Source organism: Bos taurus, chromosome 26 (assembly GCF_002263795.3).
Source record: "Bos taurus isolate L1 Dominette 01449 registration number 42190680 breed Hereford chromosome 26, ARS-UCD2.0, whole genome shotgun sequence".
NCBI classification, from domain to species: domain Eukaryota; kingdom Metazoa; phylum Chordata; class Mammalia; order Artiodactyla; family Bovidae; genus Bos; species Bos taurus.
The window spans coordinates 27708035-27729192 of NC_037353.1; the positions used below are offsets into that span (position 1 = coordinate 27708035).

The 21158-nt window shown below is 39.8% G+C and overlaps 1 protein-coding gene across 5 annotated transcripts in view; it reads right to left on the bottom strand.

The window, feature by feature from the left end:
- Positions 1–21158, bottom strand: part of SORCS1 (sortilin related VPS10 domain containing receptor 1) — a 576630-nt gene that overhangs the window by 154820 nt on the left and 400652 nt on the right. For all 5 annotated transcript variants that reach the window (XM_059881921.1, XM_024985735.2, NM_001191207.2 and 2 more), the window contains 1 exon segment: positions 2672–2736. In XM_059881921.1, coding sequence (XP_059737904.1) covers positions 2672–2736 — 65 coding nt within the window.

The following is a 21158-nucleotide window of genomic DNA, read 5'->3' on the forward strand; positions in this document are numbered from 1 at the left end:
GACTGAAAATTGGTCAACTATGTATTCGTTCGTTTAGTAAGCTCTCTCTACATGGAGCCACTGTGGAAGGTGCTGGAGACCCACTATCAAGCAAAGGTATACTTGACTCCTGCATTCACAGAACTTACTTATATGCAGGTGGAGAGGAAAAGTTATGATCAAATAATCACGTAAATGGAATGTGTAATTTCAAGCTAAGATGAGCACCATAAAGATAAATAATGGAGTTGGATGAAACCAAACACAAAATAAACGAATTTAGATTAGAAGTTCAAGAAAGACTTCCTTAAGAAGTCTTAAGAAACCAGGGATGCTTTCTCTGGTTTGATATAATTCTGTAGTTACATTAGATGTTATCATTGGAGGAAGCTGGGTGGAGGATTTGAGGGAACTCTACTATTGTGTGTGTGTGTGTGTGTGTGTGTGCAACTTCTGTGTGAGTCTAAGGGGCTTCCCTTGTGGCTCAGATGGTAAAGAATCTGCCTGCAATTCAGGAGGCCTAGGTTCAATCCCTGGGTCAGGAAGATCCCCTGGAGAAGGGAAAGGCTCCAGTATTACCACTTCGGTATTTTTGCCTGGAGAATTCCATGGACAGAGGAGCCTGGAGGGCTACAGTCCATGGGGTTGCAAAGAGTCAGACATGACTAATGAACTTTCACTTCATGTGAGTTTAAAATTATTTCAGAATTAAAAGTTATAAAAAAAAATGGATGTTTAACTGGATACCTGGATGATCCCCAATGATGAGTTATACTGAATTGGTCAGGGAAGAGGGAAGAAATGAATTCCAAGCAGAGGAAATATCAGGTATTGGAGCCTTATAGGGAGACAGACCTTGCAGGTCTAAGAATTAAAAGCAAACCCAAAGACCCCCAGGTTAGGAATGAGGAGGGCCCAGAGTGAAATGAGACTGAGAAAATGGACAGATAACATTGTAACTTCTGACCTCAGAAAAGACAGCTCTGGCTATTGTGTACTGAAAACTGAACCCTGGAATCCAAGGTAACATTGCCAGCTCTGGTCACCACCAGAGAGAGCCCACTTTAAAAGAGGAGAGGAAGCAGCTCTAAATTGCTGAGGTTATTCTGCGTCAGGTACAATCTGGGCACGTTGCATATCACAGCCCTTCCTGAGTTTATAAGGAGAAAGGAGATGGTCAGCTTGGACCCTGATCTGTCCCCCAACTGATTCAGCCAAAGGATTCATCCCCTACACAGGGAAAGAAACCTCTGGAGATGAAATTATCTCCCTGTGAGTGCACAGTGACGGAGGAGGTGTGGTTTCTGGAGAGTGTGGATGGTGCGGCGACCAGCTGCTTTCAGCTGTGAGCTGGTAAACCATGGGTATCATCTGCCTTTGCATCAAAAGCATGCAGGACATGTAGACAGGCTCAGCATCAGTGATGGTAAAGTCTGTGAACCGTGAGGGGTAGTTGTGAAGGAGGGAAGGTCTCCAAAATTGGATTATAGCCCTCTGCTCAGTGCTGGACAACCTCCACCAGCCTCCCGGCTCGGTGGTGACTGGAGAGTCCATTCTCTTCCTCTTCTCTACACTGGAGACCTCTTCCTTTTCACTCGCTTTTTCTCTCTCGTCCTTTTTTCTTCTCTGTAGCCCCCCTTTACTCTTTCACCTGCAGCATCCGTCTTGGGCCTAGTAGCACCCTGTGAAATGCTCAGCCCTTCTGGAGATCCTCAGGACCAAAGAAGGGGAGGAAATCCACATCATTTAACCATATTACGTAAACTTTCTATGCCTCGATTGCTTCATCCATAAAATAGGAACCACCTACAAGTTGTGAAGATAGTTGTGATAAAGTATAGAAATCCCTTAGCATAATTCTTAGTACAGGGCAAGTGCTCAGTAAATATTAGCTACCGTAGGAATCACTGTTATTCACTTCTTCAAATTACAGTGAAGAAACAAGGGCATAAAGACTTTCAAGGTCACACAAGAGAGTGAACTTGTGAGCCATACAGACATGTATTTGGACTGTGAATCTTCAACTCCCTCCACATTGAGTGCTAAAGTCACAATGTCCACAGGAAACACAATCCTTCACTCAGCCAATCTCAGTTGGGGCGTTCAGAGCTACCAACTGACTTTTCCCTTCTGCTGCTTGCTTCTCTCCTACAAGCCTTTTCCAAGTATTCTGTGAATCTCCCAATAGACCGTTGAGGTATTGCCTGGATGATATCTGATAAAACAAGGAAACTGGTGAAAAAAATCACATCAAAAGAGCAGCAGTAACAAAGGGACAATAGAGGATGAGATGGTTGGATGGCATCACTGACTCTATGGACATGAATTTGAGTAAGCTCCAGGAGTTGGTGATGAACAGGGAAGCCTGACGTGCTGCAGTCCATGGGGTTGCAAAGAGTCGGACACAACTGAGCGACTGAACTGAACTGAACTGAACACAATAATAATGTTTACTTTAGCAATAAGGGACTTTGGAATTTTTAATCACCTGCAAAGAAAACCCCCCTGATGGGATGAGAGTTATCCATCAAGACAACTCTAGATTACTAAGGACACACACACACAAAAAGTCCTCAGGTCCAGATGACTTAGATTCATGCCACTGTGATTTCCTTTAACACAGATATAATTCATGGCAGATCCAGAAAACAAATTATTACTATGAGCATCATGGAAAAGTGGCTTTACTTACGACCATCCACAGTTCTGGCCTCTAGATGCACAAGGTCCGGTTCCTTGTTCGACCCCATCACAGACCTAAATGATGGAACATATCAACATTAATGAAACCCCACATGCCCCAGAGAAACTCAGCTGAGCCCCAGAAACTATTAAACGAACATTCACAGGATTTTAAAGCCATGATCCTTGGGATACATCTACTGTATTTATTGATATAGCCTGACAGTAAAATTTCCACTTCAAATAAAGCTGATAATGAAACCTTTATTTGATGGAGGCCAGGCTTAACTCTGGCAAGGATATTGTGTGTTATTATCTCAGACTTGCAAATAAGTCCCACACATGTCATATGCAACAATCTCACTGACAGTGTATTAAACTTTCAAGACTTAGCGGGCAGATGCCAGGCAAGCTGCTTTAGCTGGATGACTTGAACAGTGATCTACATAGCAAACTGATCTAATTAACGTTTTTATTTGAAATGTGCAGAACTATCTACTACTCTCCTATGAACAGGCCATGTGACCCAAAAAATGTAGTGGACAGAACAGCTCAGGGTGACCATTCTGTGCTTTTGAACCAGTTTGAGGGGGAAATGCAGTTGCATTCGCTTTCTGATGTGTGCTGGAAGCCACAAATGTAAGTAAAAGACGAGTCTATTTAAAAAGCCTTGGAGGCACATATTAGTTAGTCTTATCTTGCAGTGAGCCATATTAAATAGAAAATAATTATCCTGTTACATAAGTAATATGGGCCATCGTACTGCATCTCGTAAGACTTTCATTCAACAAGATTAATTAAACTTGGGATTGTCTATAATTTTTTTTTTTAATCAGGACTTGCACAACTTTCATTTATTTATTTAATTTCCAAGCGGAAGGTGATAACATGCCTTAAAACTGGTCTCCTTTTGCCTCCTTGAGCCCCTCGGCTCCACCATCAAATCCATGTGAGAAAATGTAAATGGTGAGAACACGCAGGTCTCAGTGTGGTACCCAGGTGGCATCTCGCTTCTGCGGTCACCCTCCTGCTACAGGGGAAGACGCGCCACTCCTGAAAGTGTCTCTTGCCCTTCCTTAGCCTCTTCTAGCCTCTGTGTGCTTTTCTCTCCAGGATGAAGGGCTGTTTTCCAGGTTCCCCTTGTCTTCCTTGACTCTTATTCTAAGGCACATCTGAAAAGTCACTTCCTCCATTACCTAGTTCCCAGTTACACCAGGAAAATTTTTCTCTTCCTACCACAAACATTTCTTTTTTAAAATATAAAGCCTATAACAGTGTGCTAGAGTTATTTTTGTCTTTCCCTGTGTAAAAGCAGCCACCCCCCTACATCAAACTGAGAGCCATGGAGGAGTTTTGCTTTAAACACTTTATATTTATATGTATAAATGAATAAAATAATGCCTGAGCTTTAAGATAATAGATACTCAAACACTGAAAGAAGGAAGGGGGGAAAGGTAAGAGGGGAGGAAGGTAGGGGGAGTGCATGATGGTCTGTGAGCTCTTCAAAGTAAATTAATCACTATCCTATGGGCATCCCCAGAACACTTCTCTTTTGACCTTATCTTCCAACTCCAAGAGTCTGAGGCTTAGCCTGCTTAGTCTCTACTCATCTTAAGAAGTCTCCTAAGGCCCTATTATCACTGTCAGTAACTTTTCTTTGATTGACACATTGCCTAAAACTCAGAGCCTATGCCTGAAAAATTAAACTCCGTATTTTTCTTCTCCCAGGAGGCAGAGCGGTCCCAGCAAGGGTTTTATAATTCCCCCACAAAGACACAGGAGACATGCACTTGGTCTTTTCGCCTGGTTAGAATCTGAACATGGGAAGATGGGACACTTTCACCATCGTTTCAGCCATCCACTGTGGTGACTGTTTGTCTGTGGTTGGTATCACTCCACTGCCCAAAGTGAAGCATTGATTGGGTTCAGTCAACTTCTACTGATGAGACCAGTCGTGAGCACTGAAAATAAAGACAAGCTCCCAACAACCCTCAAACCAGAAAGCTCAGCAGGTAACTGGTTTTTGCAAATTATTACTATAGGTAGTAACATGTTGGTCACTTCCCTCCTTAATTGCTGTAAGTTTCTTCCTTGAAATGACCAACATCTATGATGCTGGCATCCCATAAACAGTGGTGGACTCCCCTGCAAACTAAATAACTTGCTTGGCTTGTGGTTAGTGTCAACAGGAGGCAAAATGATTATCCTGTATCTAGTTTCATCTTTTTATGTGCTCATACCTCAAATCAAAATCTCTTAAGATATTTTATTATCTCTAAAGGCAGGAGCTGTTGTTTCAAGTGACATGTTCCTCTTATTAACTAATGAAAAGAGACAGGGCCAAAACAGAGTCCTTTGTCTCTCCAAAATCTACCATGGCTACCAACTTCCTTACCCTGCCTAAGATTTTCCCAGGTACAGTAAAACTGCAGCAACAAAATAAAACTTTAAAGTCAGACCACAATTTTTATTTGCTGATGTGCTCGTCCTTTTTCCTGGAGGCCTAAGGGTGCCTCTTAGATCTGCAGTCACAGATTATAAAGAGTTATTGTTTCTTTGTGGCCCTGGTGAGTTCCCAAGAGCTGAAGCCAAACGATGTTAAATGCTCACAGAGGTGCTGGTTTTAATGGTGCTGTCGTTGACCAGACCCTTGTGGAAACACATCACTGCAGACGATCTGCAAAATATCACTTTCTAGCTCATTTATGCATTTTAGTTGGAGCTGTAGAATTGAATGGTTTTCTGTATGTTTTAAGACCAATTGTTGGGCTTAATGATGATGCTGATGACAATGAGGACAATAATGACAGGTGGTTTCCAGGGACTTTGGGGATGGAAGAATGGGGAGAAAATGATAAAAATGCACAACCTTTCAGTTAAAAGATGCATAAGGTCTGAGGACCTAATGTATAACATGGTGACTATAATGAAGAATACTGTATTATGCAATTGCAGTTTGCTAAGATAGTAGAATTTAAATGTTCTTACACATCACACACACAAAAGATAAACATGTGAGGTAATTAATGTTAACTCAATTATGGAAATCCTTTCATAATGTATGTATGTATCAAATCATCACATTGTACATGAAGCATATCACAAGTCTATTTGTCAATTAAACCTCAAAAAAAAAAAAAACTAAAAAAATAAGAAGTCAGAGAAAACCAGCATAGACAGAAATTTTAATTCAAAATATTCTCTTGACGATCTCACATTTGAAGTGAGATCTCAGAAATGGCATTAAGAATCTCTGCCTAATCATGTTAGTAACTCTGATTTCAGGTATTAAGCACAAAGGTTTGGGCAGCTTTGCTTTATGCTTCCAGATTGCCCTGTACCATCCCCATCATGGTTCATAATGATTTGCTGGATCTCTTTGCATAACTGCTTCTCTTACTTCACTGAGCTCCCAAAAGGCAGGTGCTCTGTTTTTATCACTACATTCTCTGTGCTTACCAGAGCATAGAGAAGAATGTTTCTTCAACAAATACATAGACATGTTTACACTGGTCAATATTTACTATAATATCCAATATATTGGGTTGTTCAATTCTGGGACTCTGAAAGAATCTCTCTATAAAAATGAGATGAAAAATATTGGTGCAGGGTCCTTTAATTACATAAAAAGACAGGAGGTGGCTATATCTTGTATATTTTTATATTGTCTTTATGTCTAATTGAGAAAATGAATTCCCTTCTGGAACTGAATTTCAATGAAGTCAAGGAATATCTTCATGCATGCTTTGCACATACTGGCACCTCTGCCTGGAATAACCTCTTACCCTTCTTCTGCCTCCTTAACTCTTATGGTTTGTGGCTCTGCTGCACATGAATGAAGTTGAAAACTATCTCCCCAGTGGGGGTGCCACTTAAACTAAGTTGGTTATCCCTTCTGAGACATCCAGAACTTTGCACATTCTTTTGCATAGCACAGATTAGGCCATGTTTCAAGTGGTGACTCATTTGGTCTTATTGACAGACAAGCTCAAACTGTGCTAGGTTCCATGCATGCCATACATAGATATTCAATAAATGTTTACTGACTGCTTTTGAATAATGAAGTACACAGCAAGCCATATCAGCATTTATCAGTTTATCTGCATGTTTGCATTCAGTTACTTAACATCTCTATGCTTTTATTTTTTAAGGATAAAATGAGACTAAAATAAGTTTTCCTAGAATATACATCTAAAGCACTTAAGAGATTCCTGGCTCACAGCAAGTATGTGTAGATAGATGGAGGATATTAATCCTCATGTGAAAATTAAAATTCATGTTGGTAATAAAAGCTTCTTAGGTTATCATGGGTACCTCATTAACAGAAATGATTTCTCATCATGAATCAACAGACAAAATGAAAGAGTCAGTAGCCCAGAGATCAACCATATGAATGAATGAATTCTCTTATTTGTTTAGTGAAATATTCCAATGTCCTCTTATGTGGTAAGAACAAGGCCTACAGATTCCCTAGCTTTACATACAGCTATGGGAGAGACAGTAACCCAGTTAAACAAGAGTTCTAATATTCGAGTTGGTATTTGAAGACAGGAGAAATGTCTGCAGGAGAATGTTCCATAAGCCTTTAGAGTAAAATAGATCGAATTTTCATGGATATGTAACAATATGATCAATGGCTAGAGGGAGTGGCAGAGCGTTCTCCTTAGAGATAAATATCAAGTAAAAAGGCCACAGGTCAGATAGAAGTTGATCCACAGAGGTGCCTACTAGTATGTAAACAGTAAACATGGCTAAGTTTTCACAGCAGATCAACAGAAGATAAAATGAAAATCTAGGCACTGTGTACATCATGTTAGGACTTCCTTGGTGGCTCACTGGTAAAGAACACACTGCTGATACAGGAGACATGGATTTGATCCCTGGGTGGGGAAGATCCCCTGGAGAAAGAAACGGCAATCCACTCCAGTATTCTTGCCTGGGAAATCCCATGGACAGAGGCGATTGGTGGGTTACAGTCAATGGGGTTGCAAAGAGTTGGACATGACTCTGCAACTAAACAGCAACAACATCATGTCAAGGTTTTGTATTTGATCCTAAAAGCCACAGGATGGCACAAAGAAAGTTATGCACATAAGTTTATAAATGGCTCCAAATAACTTGTGTTCCCATCTATCCATGTGTAGTCTCTGCCCAAGGAAGGTGGAAGCCCTCTGGACATGGTAGACTCAGCTGTATTGATACAAAAAAGATCAAGCCAGACTCCTGCATTTATGCTTCCAGTATCTTAAGCCAGTGCTCACATTTAGGAGCCGGTGTGGAATAAAACCTAAGGACTATCATAGTCAAGAATGCAAATAAAACACTCACTCTGATATAGTGCACTGTGAAGTTAGCAGTGAAACATCAGCCTTCTGAAATACAATCAGCTAAATGCAGCCTTTGTAGACACTTTCTACAGAGAAATCCAAAAATGTCACTAGTTTATCATTCTCCTGGCATTTTGTCTGAGTTTATACCAGCTTAATATACTACTCAATAAATGTTGTGGATCCACAAAATATACTGATGGAGATAACCACGGAGCAAGTATTAAAAAATAAACACTATGATGGGATAGCACTTATTTATTCAGAGTCAGATTTGCAGCTAACGGCCAAGGGAGGAGTCGGGAGGGATCTGCAGAGAGACAGATGCTGAGAGTTAGAGACACCTGCCCTCCTCCTTTTTGTTTTAGAAGAAGCATTCATGTTCCCACAGGCTTCCCATAAACAAAGCAAGTGGCCCCATCTACTACTGGGAGCAGCAGCAAAGTGCTGGCCTGTATTGGCGGCTGGGCCCTCTGGTCTCCTCTTCTGTAGTCAAGGGTTTCCTCTTCACATAACACTACAGTTAGGCTCTCAGAGATAAACGCCATCAGGAAAGTCCTAGTTAAAGCTATAGTTTTCACTCCTAAACAAAGCAGCTGGGCCTGAGGTCTCATCTTATGGGAGAAATGAGCTAGAAAAAAATAAAAAGTATCTTAAAGGTGGCATTTTAACCTCTCCTGTAAGCCTGAGAAACATGCTTGTTTGCTTTTTTCTGATCTCCACATGGTTACACTGGTTTTCCAGAAACAATGGTCAGTCAGCCAGTTCAGTCGCTCAGTCGTGTCCGACTCTTCGCGACCCCATGAATCGCAGCACGCCAGGCCTCCCTGTCCATTACCAACTCCCAGAGTTACTGAAACAATGGTAGCTACTACAAATAACAAATAAATAGAGGCAGACAAATAAAAATGCTAGTTAGTTTGTTAAATGCATAATGGCTACAAAGGATCAGCATGGCCAACACTCTTCAGCTCATTACAGTCTGCATTTTGTCATTCCTACTCCCCAAATCAGAAGTCTGACTGTTAGGTTATATGACATTTATAACAAAATGCAGGGGAGAGAGACAGACAGACAAAGGAGAGTAAAGTGAAGAATAGGATGTCTGACTCAGAATGAGGGAATACATAAAGCTCAGGAGGGTCGTGGGAGGTGAGGTTTTGTTATACAAAGTGCTCAGTAGAAAGAAAATGGAAAGTTGAAAGAGAAATGAAAGGGCTTAGAAGTAAGCACGGGTCTCTGCAGACATCAACCGTTCTTCTAAACTGGTTGGGCAAATCATTCTTCTACAGTTTCCCTCCTCTTTCCCACTTTCCCATCTTCTAATATAATGACTTTACTTCCTACTCCATTGGTTGAATTTCCTCTCTCCTTCTTATTTCCCCACTTTTATGGTGCCTCCCCATCTTTGTCTTTGTTGTTTCTGAATGCAAAGGAGAAAGTCTAGAGAGACACCAGGGAGCATGACCAGATCACGAGCCTGATCTTGAAACAGAAATGACAGTACCAGTGAGATACAGAGGAAAATACTTGAAATTATCAAAGAATGTGGGACGGAGGTAAAAGAGGAGCACACAGCATTTTTAAGGCAGGTTTGTTCTTATCTTTTGAAACTATAGTGGTAGCATACCCTATGTATTTTTAGCAACTTGTTAATTTTACTCAACGATGTATCTTAGAGACTGTTCCATGCCAGAACACAAAATTAATGAGAGAGATCTCTATTTTATTGCAGTCTATTAAATGAAAATGCCCAATTTATCTGTCTCCTATCGACTACCTCAAAGTCAAAATGCATATAAAAGTAAAACAAATGCTACTGGAAATGTACATTCAAAATTCATAATGGAAGTCACCTCTGGAATTTTTAGAATCGTTGGGAAATAGTCAAAGGGATGATTATACTTATCAGTAGTTTATTTAACAATGACATGGAAGATGTATTTATGCATTATTATTAATAGTAATAAACCAATACTATTAATAAAAAACAAGAAAATTTCTACAGTCAGGAAAGGAAGAGTAAGGTGGATGTAATTAATGTGAGCAAATGACAAAGGGACATGGGGGAAATAAGTGGTATTTATTTGCATGAGCAGGATACATGGATCTTTCTCAAATTTCAGGACACTTACAACTTGTATGCCATCTTAAGAAAGAGTGCTTGGAAGGCTAAGGTTGTGATAAGAGGAAAAAATGCCAGGGATACTAGGAGGTGTGTATTTGTGCTGACCGTAAATTCAGAGTGAGAGGAGGAAGGTGTAAAAGTCCTGATTCGGACTGAAGGGACTGTATTAATGGGAAACAAGAAGAGGAGAGAACTTCAATTCTCCTGTATTTTCATATTTGTTACAGACAAAGAACTTCAGACCAGGAGGCAGAAAACAAGTGTAAAAGAATGGAAACCTGATTATTTTGCTGCTGGAGACAGTCTGACCCAGAGAAATTATGTTCCATAAGAGAATTCCAAGGGCAGAAATATCCAAATTTTTGTTTGAACACATCAAGCAAGAGAAAAGAAAAAAGAGCACATACCCAATATAGGAGTTACTAGTAATAAGTTGTGGAAATGCACGAGTTGTTGTTGTTATTCATTGGCTAAGTTGTGTTTGACTGCTTGCAATCACGTGGACCACAGCATGCCAGGCTTCCCTGTCTTTCACTGTCTCCCAGAGTTGGCTCAGATTCATGCCCACAGAGTCCGTGATGCTATCCAACCATCTCATCCTCTGCCACACTCTTCTCATTTTGCCTTCAACCTTTCCCAGCATCAGGGTTTTTTCCACTGAGTCAACTCTTCACATCAGGTGGCCAAGTATTAGAGCTTCAGCATCAGTCTTTCCAATGAAAATTTAGGGTTGATTTCCTTTAGGATTGACTAGTTTGATCCCCTTGCTGTCCAAGGGACTCTCAAGAGTCTTCTCTAGCACCACAATTCAAAGGCATCAATTCTTTGGTACTTAGCCTTCTTTATTATCCAACTCCCACATTCATACATGACTGCTGGAGAAACCATAGCTTTGACTATACAGACTTTGTCAGCAAAGTGATGTCTCTACTTTTTAATATGCTGTCTAGGTTTATCATAGCTTTCTTCCAAGGAGCAAGTGTCTTTTAATTTCATGGCTGCAGTCACCATCTGCAGTGATTTTGGAGCCCAAGAAAAAAAATTTGTCACTGTTTACACTTCTTCCCCTTCTATTTGCTATGAAGTGATGGTGCCATATCCCATGGTCTTAGTTTTTTGAATGTTGCGTCCAAAGAAAGCTTTTTCATTCTCCTCTTTCACCTTCATCAAGAGGCTCTTTAGTTCCTCCTCACCTTCTGCCAAAAGAGTAGTATCATCTGTGTATCTGAGGTTGTTGATATTTCTCCCAGCAATCTTGATTCCAGTCTGATTCATCCAGCCGGGCATTTCTCATGATGTATTTTGCATATAAGTTAAATAAATAAGGTGACAATATTCTGCCTTGTTGTGCTGCTTTTGCAATTTTGAACCAGTCTGTTGTTCCACATAATATTCTAACTGCTGCTTCTTGATCTGCAACCAGATTTCTCAGGAGATAAGTAAGGTGGTCTGGTAGTCCCATCTCTTTAAAAATTTTCCAGTTTGTTGTGATTCACATAGTCAAAGACTGTAGTATAGTCAATGAAGCAGAAGTACATTTTTTTTCTGGAATTCCCTTGCTTTTTCTGTGATCCAATGGATGTTGGCAATTTGATTTTTTGGTTCCTCTGCCTTTTCTAAATCCAGCTTATACATCTGGAAGTGTACATACTGCTGAAGCCTAGCCTGAAAGGTTTTGAGCATTACCTTGCTAGCATGTGAAATGAGCACAATTGTACGGGAGCTTGAATATTCCTTGGCATTGCCCTTCTTTGGGATTGAAATGAAAAGTGACATTTTCCAGTCCTGTGGCCACTGCTCAGTTTTCCAATTTTGCTGACATATTTTGTGCCACACTTTAACAGCATCATCTTTTAGGATTTGAGATAGCTCAGGTGGAATTGCAAATGCACTACGGTATTTACATATTCACTTTAGAAAATATACAGAAAATAGAAATCAAAATAGAAGAAAGCAAAAAGTCAGAAATTCTAATACTTTCTTCTCACATCCATGAATCATCTTGTCCATTACTGGGGTGGGGTCACAGGTAACTCACCATGGAGACCATTGCTATAGACTGAGGATTCCTGGGGCATCCTTAACATTTAAAATGTTAAATCTTTAACACTTTCCTCCACAGGAAGCCAGAGAGCAGATTCTTAATTAAATTTTTAATGAATGAATGAGTTCAACAAATATTTATTGAATGCCAATAATGTGCCAGGGGTAGTTCTAGGTGATGATGGTTAGCAACAAATAAAACAGAGGAAAATCCCTGCCCTTATGTTTAGATTTCAACATAGAAGAGAGAGAGTGAATAACTATAAATATATATCAGATATGCTGCTGCTGCTGCTAAGTTGCTTCAGCCATGTCCAACTCTGTGCGGCCCCATAGACGGCAGCCCACCAGGCTCCCCCGTCCCTGGGATTCTCCAGGCAAGAACACTGGACTGGGTTGCCATTTCCTTCTCCAATGCATGAAAGTGAGAAGTGAAAGGGAAGTTGCTGAGTCTTGTCCAACTCTTAGCGACCCCATGGACTGTGGCCCACCAGGCTCCTCCAACCATGGGATTTTCCAGGCAAGAGTACTGGAGTGGGGTGCCATTGCCTTCTCCAATATCAGGTATATATTATCAGGTATATATTATATATAATATACCATTTCTTAAAAGTTGTGTAGAAAAAAACATATGAACTATAAGGGGCTTTAACTACCTTAGGAAAAAAAATCTCTTGTCTAATGCTGTTGATCAATGACTAGTGTCCATTTGTTAAGTGTAGGATGGATATCATATAGGGTTTGTAAGGCTGTGCCACTGCTGGTGTCCTGTTTGTCAACTGTCAACAACTTGGATAAGAATATACATTGTGTGCCTAGAAACTTCATATGCAACACAATTTCAGGAAAAATAATGGTGAGATAAGGAAAGGCTGTGTTAGCCCTGAAAGCTACTTGCCTGAGGTCATATGGCTAAAAAATGATACACAATCAGATTGGAACCTGATTTCTCTATAGTTCATGTACCATCTGTAGAAAGGTTGATAATAATACTACCTAATGATAAGACTGTTGTGAAGAGTAAAAGAAAGAGTATGTACAGCTAACATTGTTATCAACAGTAAACCTTTAGAGATGAAAAGACTGTTAGAGATGAACTAGTCCAAACACTGCATGTCACAATTATAGAAACCAAAGTTTCAAGAGAGGAAATATCTCATCCAAGGTCACACCATTCAGACAGTGTCAGGTTGAAACTGTTAACCTGGGTCTTGACTCACTCCAGTGATCTTTCTCGTGAAAAAATATTCCTTTTCTTTTCATTCTTTGTCTTAGGAATTAAAATCACTCTTGAACAGCAGAGTCAGTACACTTTATTGAGGTTTGTTTTCTTTTTCGGGGAGCAGCAAGCCTGCATTTTTTTCCACAGGCAGGATAGAAGAGAGACAGGGAGAGGTAAGAGTGTGTGTGTAGGTGCATGTATGTGTGTGCACACTCATGTAGTACCCCCAAATCACCCTCCTCAGGGTAAAGATGCTGTGGGATGCCCAAATGAACAGAGAGGAGAGATCAGAACTCCCAAGGGAGTCCCCACCTCCACAGTCAGTAAAGCAAATATGTCACTGGGGAAAAGCATTCGCCTCTGACTGCTTCATCCCAAGTCAGACTTTAAAACTCTCCTTTAAGAAGGACTTTATTAGGCAGAGAGATCTTGTCTTGCATCAGCAGGTGGCATCTTAATGCCTAACAGGGATTATTTGGCCACAGACTCAGAAACAGCGCACAGAGATTCTTGAGGTGAGGAAGGAATAAAAAACAATCCAGAATTGGGCTTATTAACTATCTTTTTTTTTGGTCAGTTCATTGGCTGAGCAATTACATAGTGCTATACATTAAATAAATTGTCAAATGGAACAACTGTTCCTGACAGATATGAACAATTTCCATTAGAATACCACAGTCGTAAATGCTGCAGGCAAGGTTGACGGATGCACCCTAACATTAGTGAGTAAAAAGCACAGCCTCAAAGTATCCCTCTCAAAAGACTTAATGATGATGGAAATTTTAACATATGTCCATCCAGTTTTTGATACTCCTTCTGCCAGGAGTTAGAGCTAGATTCTCCTTCACTGGAGTGGGAACTGGACTCAGGGACTTGCTGCTAAGAAAGAGATGTTGGAACAGAGAAAATAATAACTCAGCAATGGACAAACCTGGCAGATACCACCTCAATCAAGTGATCAAGGTTACCATCTTTGGTAATAAAACATACATTATTGATACTTGTATCACTCTTTGATGTGATGTCATGAGAAGCACACACCATTTCTGGGATATTCTTCCCAAGAATATATAAACCTATAATCATGAGAAAATATCAGACTAACCCAATTTGAGGAACATTCTACAAAACACCTGATTAGCATACTTCAAAACTGTCCAGGTTATCAAAGACAAGGAAAGACAGGAGATTTGAGGAAACAGAAAAAGGAATGACATGTAAATGCAATGTTGGAGTATTATTTGGATTCTGGATGGGGAAACAATAGGGCATTGGTAGAAAACCTGGAAAGATCCAAATAAAGTCTCCAGTTTAGTTGATAGTATTAAATCAATGTTAATTTCCTAGTTATGAATATCACAACATGGTTATATGAGGTATAAGCCATAGGGAAGGGTATATAAGAGCTCTTATTCTTTGCAATTCTTCAATCCTAAAATTATTTCTAAATTAAAAAAAAATTGGAGAAAACTACCCAAATCTCATAAGGATATACTCAGTTATAGCAAAACTATAAACGGGAACGTAATCTGTTTTAACTAAGTCATAGCCATCATGAGGAATGGATTGGTCCTGTCATTACTTCATCCTATAAAAAAAGGAAAACTACCATTTCATTGCCACTGTCAAAGAGTCTGATTCATAGATTTCAACAATCACAAAAGATGAAGGTATATGATTTCTCAAAGACATGTTAAGATCAGAAAAAAATGGTTCTTATAACTGGGATGTTTTTACTCTTCATTTGTTTAGAAGTAGAAAACAATGAAGACAGCCAGAGTCTTTATTTATTGTATGACTGGCCAGATTACCATGGGAAGAGCCTAGTTTCAGCTGACAACAGAAGTGTGTTGGACCCAGAAGCTGTTGAAATTCAAGGTCAGATGTGATGTATGGTTGTAGGCTATGTCTGTTTTGGAGCCCTCTCTCTGAAGTGCCTTGTTTTCCTTGGCTACTGAATTACTCAGGAAGGCTAACTGCTCATAGGAGGCACATGGAAGAGCCAGCTTGTTCTCTGGATTGGTGGTGCAGAAGCTATCCCAGGCACATAAATATTCTAACAAGTTTCATCTTGTCACAACAGAGTCATAAAGTTGCTCTGTTCAGCACATGATAATGGTTTTGTAATTCAATTATTGGTGGTATTTGTCGTCTGGGATTTATCTGCCTTAAACTTCAGCCCTCATGTAAAACCCTTTACCATAAATCTCATAAATGCTGCAGCAAGTTTTTCCCCCCACCCCAGGGCACATCTTGCTATGCCCCTGAAAACCTTGATAGCTTTCTCTAAATTATGGGCTCACTCTGTTTAGAGGTGTTGATGTTTTAAGTGCCAGAGCCAACAATAAAAAATGGTGGGACTAGTCTATTTACTCTACTTATTGTTTTTAAAGAAAGATAGATCCTGATAGACAAAGTTCCATTCTCAATACAAAAGGCTGTTTTCAGCCACTTAACTTAAAATTTTATAGAAGGGATTCCTGCGAATCAGAAATAAGATGTTATGAGCCTTACGTTTTCGAAGAATCCTGAAATTCTGATGCATATACATATCAGGGCTAGTCATCTGCAAGGATTCACCAGTCTTACAGCTGCTTTTATGATCTTCCTTGGGTCATTCTGAGTTTCATTCCTACCTAGGCAAATGAGCCAGGTTTTGGGTCATTTGACTACCCTCCTGTCTAGAATTCATCATTTCATATCTCATTAATTTTCTATTTAGACAACCCTACCCACTCCAGTAATCTTGTGCTTCCTTTGTGGCTCAGCTGGTAAAGAATCCACCTGCAATGCAGGAGACCTGGGTTTGATCCCTGGGTTAGGAAGGTCCCCTTGAGAAGGGAAAAGCTACCCACTCCAGTATTCTGCGCTGGAGAATTCCATGGACTGTACAGTCCATGGGGCTGCAAAGAGTCGGACACGACTGAGAGACTTTCACTCACTCACTCATCTACACTTTGATTTGGAAAATAAATACCTACAGTTATTCCATCTCCAACACCCATTCTTCATCTTTCACTCATTCAACAAATATTTACTGTTCATTCATTTCATCAATTCCAAAATGCTCATTTTTTTTTTATTTTAACATCTCTTAAATCAGTAGGTATAATTATTGAAATGATAAAGTTTAATGAGAAGAATTATTTTGACAGATATACAAAATGAGGGTGCATCTTCATTCCATAAATTTTAGATTTGAAGTTACATGGATACACGAGGGACTGTTCTGGGTACTTCACTATCCTAACTTCTCGGTAGGATTTCTACTGGGATTTCTCGTCACCATTGGTCTATTAACAGATAAATTCCTTTCCTTAGGAACCATGCCCTAGAGACCCACCCTCATCTAATTTAATGTGAATATCTTTGTGCATGTGTGTTTGTGAATCCTTCTCTTTTCTCTTTCCCATTTCTCTGTTTCAACATGAAATATATTATTAGTGGCTTACATTATATGTCAGTTTTTAACTACAGAATAAAGAATGGGGAACTATGGTTCACTAGAGAAGGAATATCACCCAAAGATAGACACTATGACATGGGCAATGGCTGTTTTACATTTTTAGGAAGATATTTATCATGTTTTAAGTTACATGAAGGGGAGTGGCCTCTCATGCTAGACAGAGGTGTAATGTTGCTCTTTTCATTTGGAAGTTACATATGGTTAATGATGTGAACAGGAGCCATGTTTTCAATGGGTATACTGTGGTGATTTTGCACTGGATCAACTTGGCAAAGCTGCAAGTATATTTTCCAGAGTCTCTGTATGGCTTCTAGTTAGAACTGACTGAAAGGAAACATGTGTGAGATTAGCAACACAGGAGAGAAGCAGCGGCCACTTTACTCTGAAGGTCCTTTTGGCTAGAGTGATGGGAGGTAGTGCAGAAGGACTGGTAGGTTCTATCTTGCTTTCCCTTGCTCTTCCCTTTCCAGTTACATGCACAGCTTTTTTTTTTCAGACTGACAGCCTCGTGACCTTGGGTTCCAAGTCAGATGCTTGGCTGCCACTCACAGAGGGGCAGCTATGGAAGGGCAATATCCTTCCACAGACGTCTGTAGGGTCTTCCCTTCACAACCCCACCCCATCAGCTGCAGGCCCCCCCAGGGGGCAGGGGCTGTATCCTCTATCTTCACGGACAGGTGTTAGTTCTGAAAATGACTCAACTGATGTAAATTAAATGAACTGGATAAATAAGAGTTTTCAAATATTCGAGAAGCCACAAAATTATAAGCTGCTTTTCGATCCATTTGTTCCAAATTCTGGCACAACAAAAGTGTAAAACACACACACACATTAAAAATGCCCATTGAAACCATAGAGGATTAAACTGAATATCAAAATGAGATGGCCACATTTCAGAAACTCATTAATACCCAACTTGTCTCTATTCCTCTTTTAAATAATAGTTAATATTTATTCATCATGCATCATGTGTTTAGACTTTAACATTGAATCTCATTTTAATCCTGACAACAAATATATGAGGAGGCCATTATTATGATAACCATTATACAGATGAGGATGACAAGGCTTAAAGAAGTTAAACAGCTCATCGTGACACCCTTGATAATAGGATTCTAACAAAAGCATCCTGACTCCAGAGCCCTTACTCTGAAATACCAAACACCACTTCTCACTGACAAAAGAGAACATACAAAGGTGGACAGTGACTGAGCAATAGAAACTACATATGGAGACACTGGACACATCCAGAGGCTCTTGAACTTGAAGACTAAGTGAGGCCTAATCACCAGAGCTTAGTCAGTTTTTTTTTTTTTTTATTAGTCTAAATTAGGAAGTCATAATTATGAGGATTGTTACCCTTTCTTTTGGCCTTTCACTGCCATCTCTTGTACTCTGCCATCATAAGAGTTCTCAGAGGGAATCTAGAGAAATGACTGACTCTCAGCTGCTCAGTGATGGAGGAGCTGCAGTCCTTGGAGACAAGAAGTCATCAAGATAAGGAGGACAGGAATCAATGATGGCCATTAGTGAATGAAGGTCATGAGAAAAGTGATGGGCTCAGAGTGTAGCAGGGGAAATTTAACTTAATTTGTAGGGAAAACCTGCTAATCATAGGAAGAGATTAAGAAGTGGAGGAAGGTGCAAGTGGATAGGGAAATAGCACTGAAGTGGAGCTCATTAACAGGAAAAAAAAAGATTAAACAGCAACCCTCTCAAGGATAATGAAAATCCTCTTATCCAGCATGCCTAGTACAGGTACCAGAAATGCCCCACTGCAGCTCCTGGTATGTGATCTTGGGCATGATTTTCTGCTGCTTCTCTCTGCTCTTACCCAAGCCACACACATGGTTCATCTCAGAGGCTCAGAACAGAAGAGACGGCCTGGGACGATGAGGAGTACAAAAGAAGAGAGAATTAAGTCCATACTTCAAAGAAAGAAGGGTTTCTTCGTCTGAATTCCATATTCTGAAGTATGTAGAGGATCTCTCGACACTCTTTGGCAGAGCTCTCTGTGAGAGCAGTCTAGGAGGCAGCCATTTTGTTTTTGCTTAAATTCCTCTGCTAACATGGATCTCATGACTCCTTAAGACAGCCTGTTGAGTTAATAAATAACCTACTGCAGAGAAAACTGTTCCTTTTACTAATCCAGAATTCCCCTTCTCCCTCCTTCAATATATACTTTGATGGCTTCAATGGCTTAGAAATCTAACCTTTTCAGACTGGAAGGAAAAACAGGTTATCTATTATGATTTCCTGATAAATAACGCCCATTCAAGATGTGTTTCAATCTAAAGGTTTATGTTTGTACATATACAGGTATATGTATAGTCGATGAATTTCACTACCTTGTGTGCCTTTGTGTGTGTGTGTGTGTGTGGTATGTATGTGTGTGTGCACACTAAGATTTATGATATCCATCTATTTTTGCACACAAGATAGAAATATGTTAAAGACAGTGTTGATCCTTAAGGAACTTATTTTTTAGCAGGAGAAACAAATGAAACAAAAAGATAGATACAAAGAATATACTAAGTGCTAAGTTACTTAAGAATAACATAATATGCTATTTTTGATTCCCAAAATAAGATATGGAAGAAGGAAAGTAAGCTCTGGCAGGTGAAGCAGTTTTTCAGGATCGCCCAGGTAGTAGATAGTGAAGCTCAGATTAGAAGCTGCATATGATGGCTGTAGGGCTTCCCTGTTGGTTCGGATGGTAAAGAACCCGCCTGCAATGCAGGAGATCCAGTTTCGATCCCTGGGTTGGGAAGATCCCCTGGAGAAGGGAGTAGATACCCACTCCAGCATTTTTGCCTGGAGAATTCCATGGTCAGAGAAGCCTAGTGAGCTACAGTCCATGGGGTTGCAAAAGAGTTGGACACAACTGAGTGACTATTACTACTGTGTTCTTTCTACGAATCCTACAAACAGACCTGTTATACGACCAACACTATGATGTGTTACATTTTATTTGTGACATGATCACATTTAAATTCAAAGGAAGAGATTCTTCCTGCCTAAAAAAGTAAGAAGCCAGAACCAAAGAAGGCTACATAGTAGAGGCAGTCATCAGTAAAAGGACATAAGAGTCCAACAGTGTGATCCTAATAATGATAAAGACCCTCACATATTACCTTTATATTCAAAGAAAAAAATATCCTGACACATAGTAGGTATTAAAAATGAATCACTGCAAAAACAAACAAACAAAAGGACAGTTTATCCCCAGGTAGGAATATGTTTAAAACCATAGACATAAGAGGTATAGATTGGTACAGAGACTAACCAGTGCTTAGAATTACTTACTTAGCCTTTAAGATTTTGGCACACAGAATTGGGAGCATGGCAGAAGCGCCAGAAAAATGTATATTTGAGCTCAGGTTTGTAAGAACCAGGTTACATTCTTATTCTTCTTAATGTTATGCTTTAAGCCATGAGAAATAAGACAAATACTTGACCAGGGAAATGCGTACATGGTTCCTGAGGCAGTAGTGTGATAGGAGGAGATGGATGGAGAGGCTTTTTTACTGTTCCTAGTGGGAGGGAAGGTGGTGCTGAGTCAGTATAATGTTAGGGAGAATGGAAGAGCAGCTGGCAGGTAAAACTTCCTGGAGGTACAACCTGTGGGACTTGGAAACCCAAAGATTTAAGAGGAGGTGAGTACAACGGCAGAGTTGAATATGACTCTAAGGTGCTAAGGCTAGGATACAGGGAATACAGAAATATGGAAGCCTATAGAAAAAGCTGATTTTGAATGGTGGGATGTCGCACTACTGGCCCACATAAAACAGAAAGCGAGTGATGGTGTTATTCTCTACAGAAAATGACTGGCTTCACAGATGTGAGTGGAGACTACAGCAGAGCATCTTCAAAAAATAGCCGTAACTCTATCTAATCTAATGTTATAAAAAGTCATATTATATCTTCTAGTTATTTTGATAACATAGAGTTTCACTTCATATACATATATATGTGTATATATAAATGTGTGGTTTTTTTTTTTTTTTTTTGTAACAGCATTAGATTTTACCCTATTTCCAATTTGCAAAACCTGGGAAAGGAAAAGTAGAGAGAGTTCTTTTATTATTGAATCCATTAAATCCATCTGAGGAAACACAAAAGAGTTAGTTATCTCATGCTTTATCCCGTTCAAGTCCTTTTTGTGAGAGTGGCTTAGAGGTCTTAGAGATGCTGGGTTGAATGCCAGCACATCTGAAGGAGGAAGAGGTAGGGTCATGGTGACATGGTAACCTGGTGAATATAAAACAAACTGTCAAACAAGGCAAAATAAAATGCTGAAATAGGCTTGGC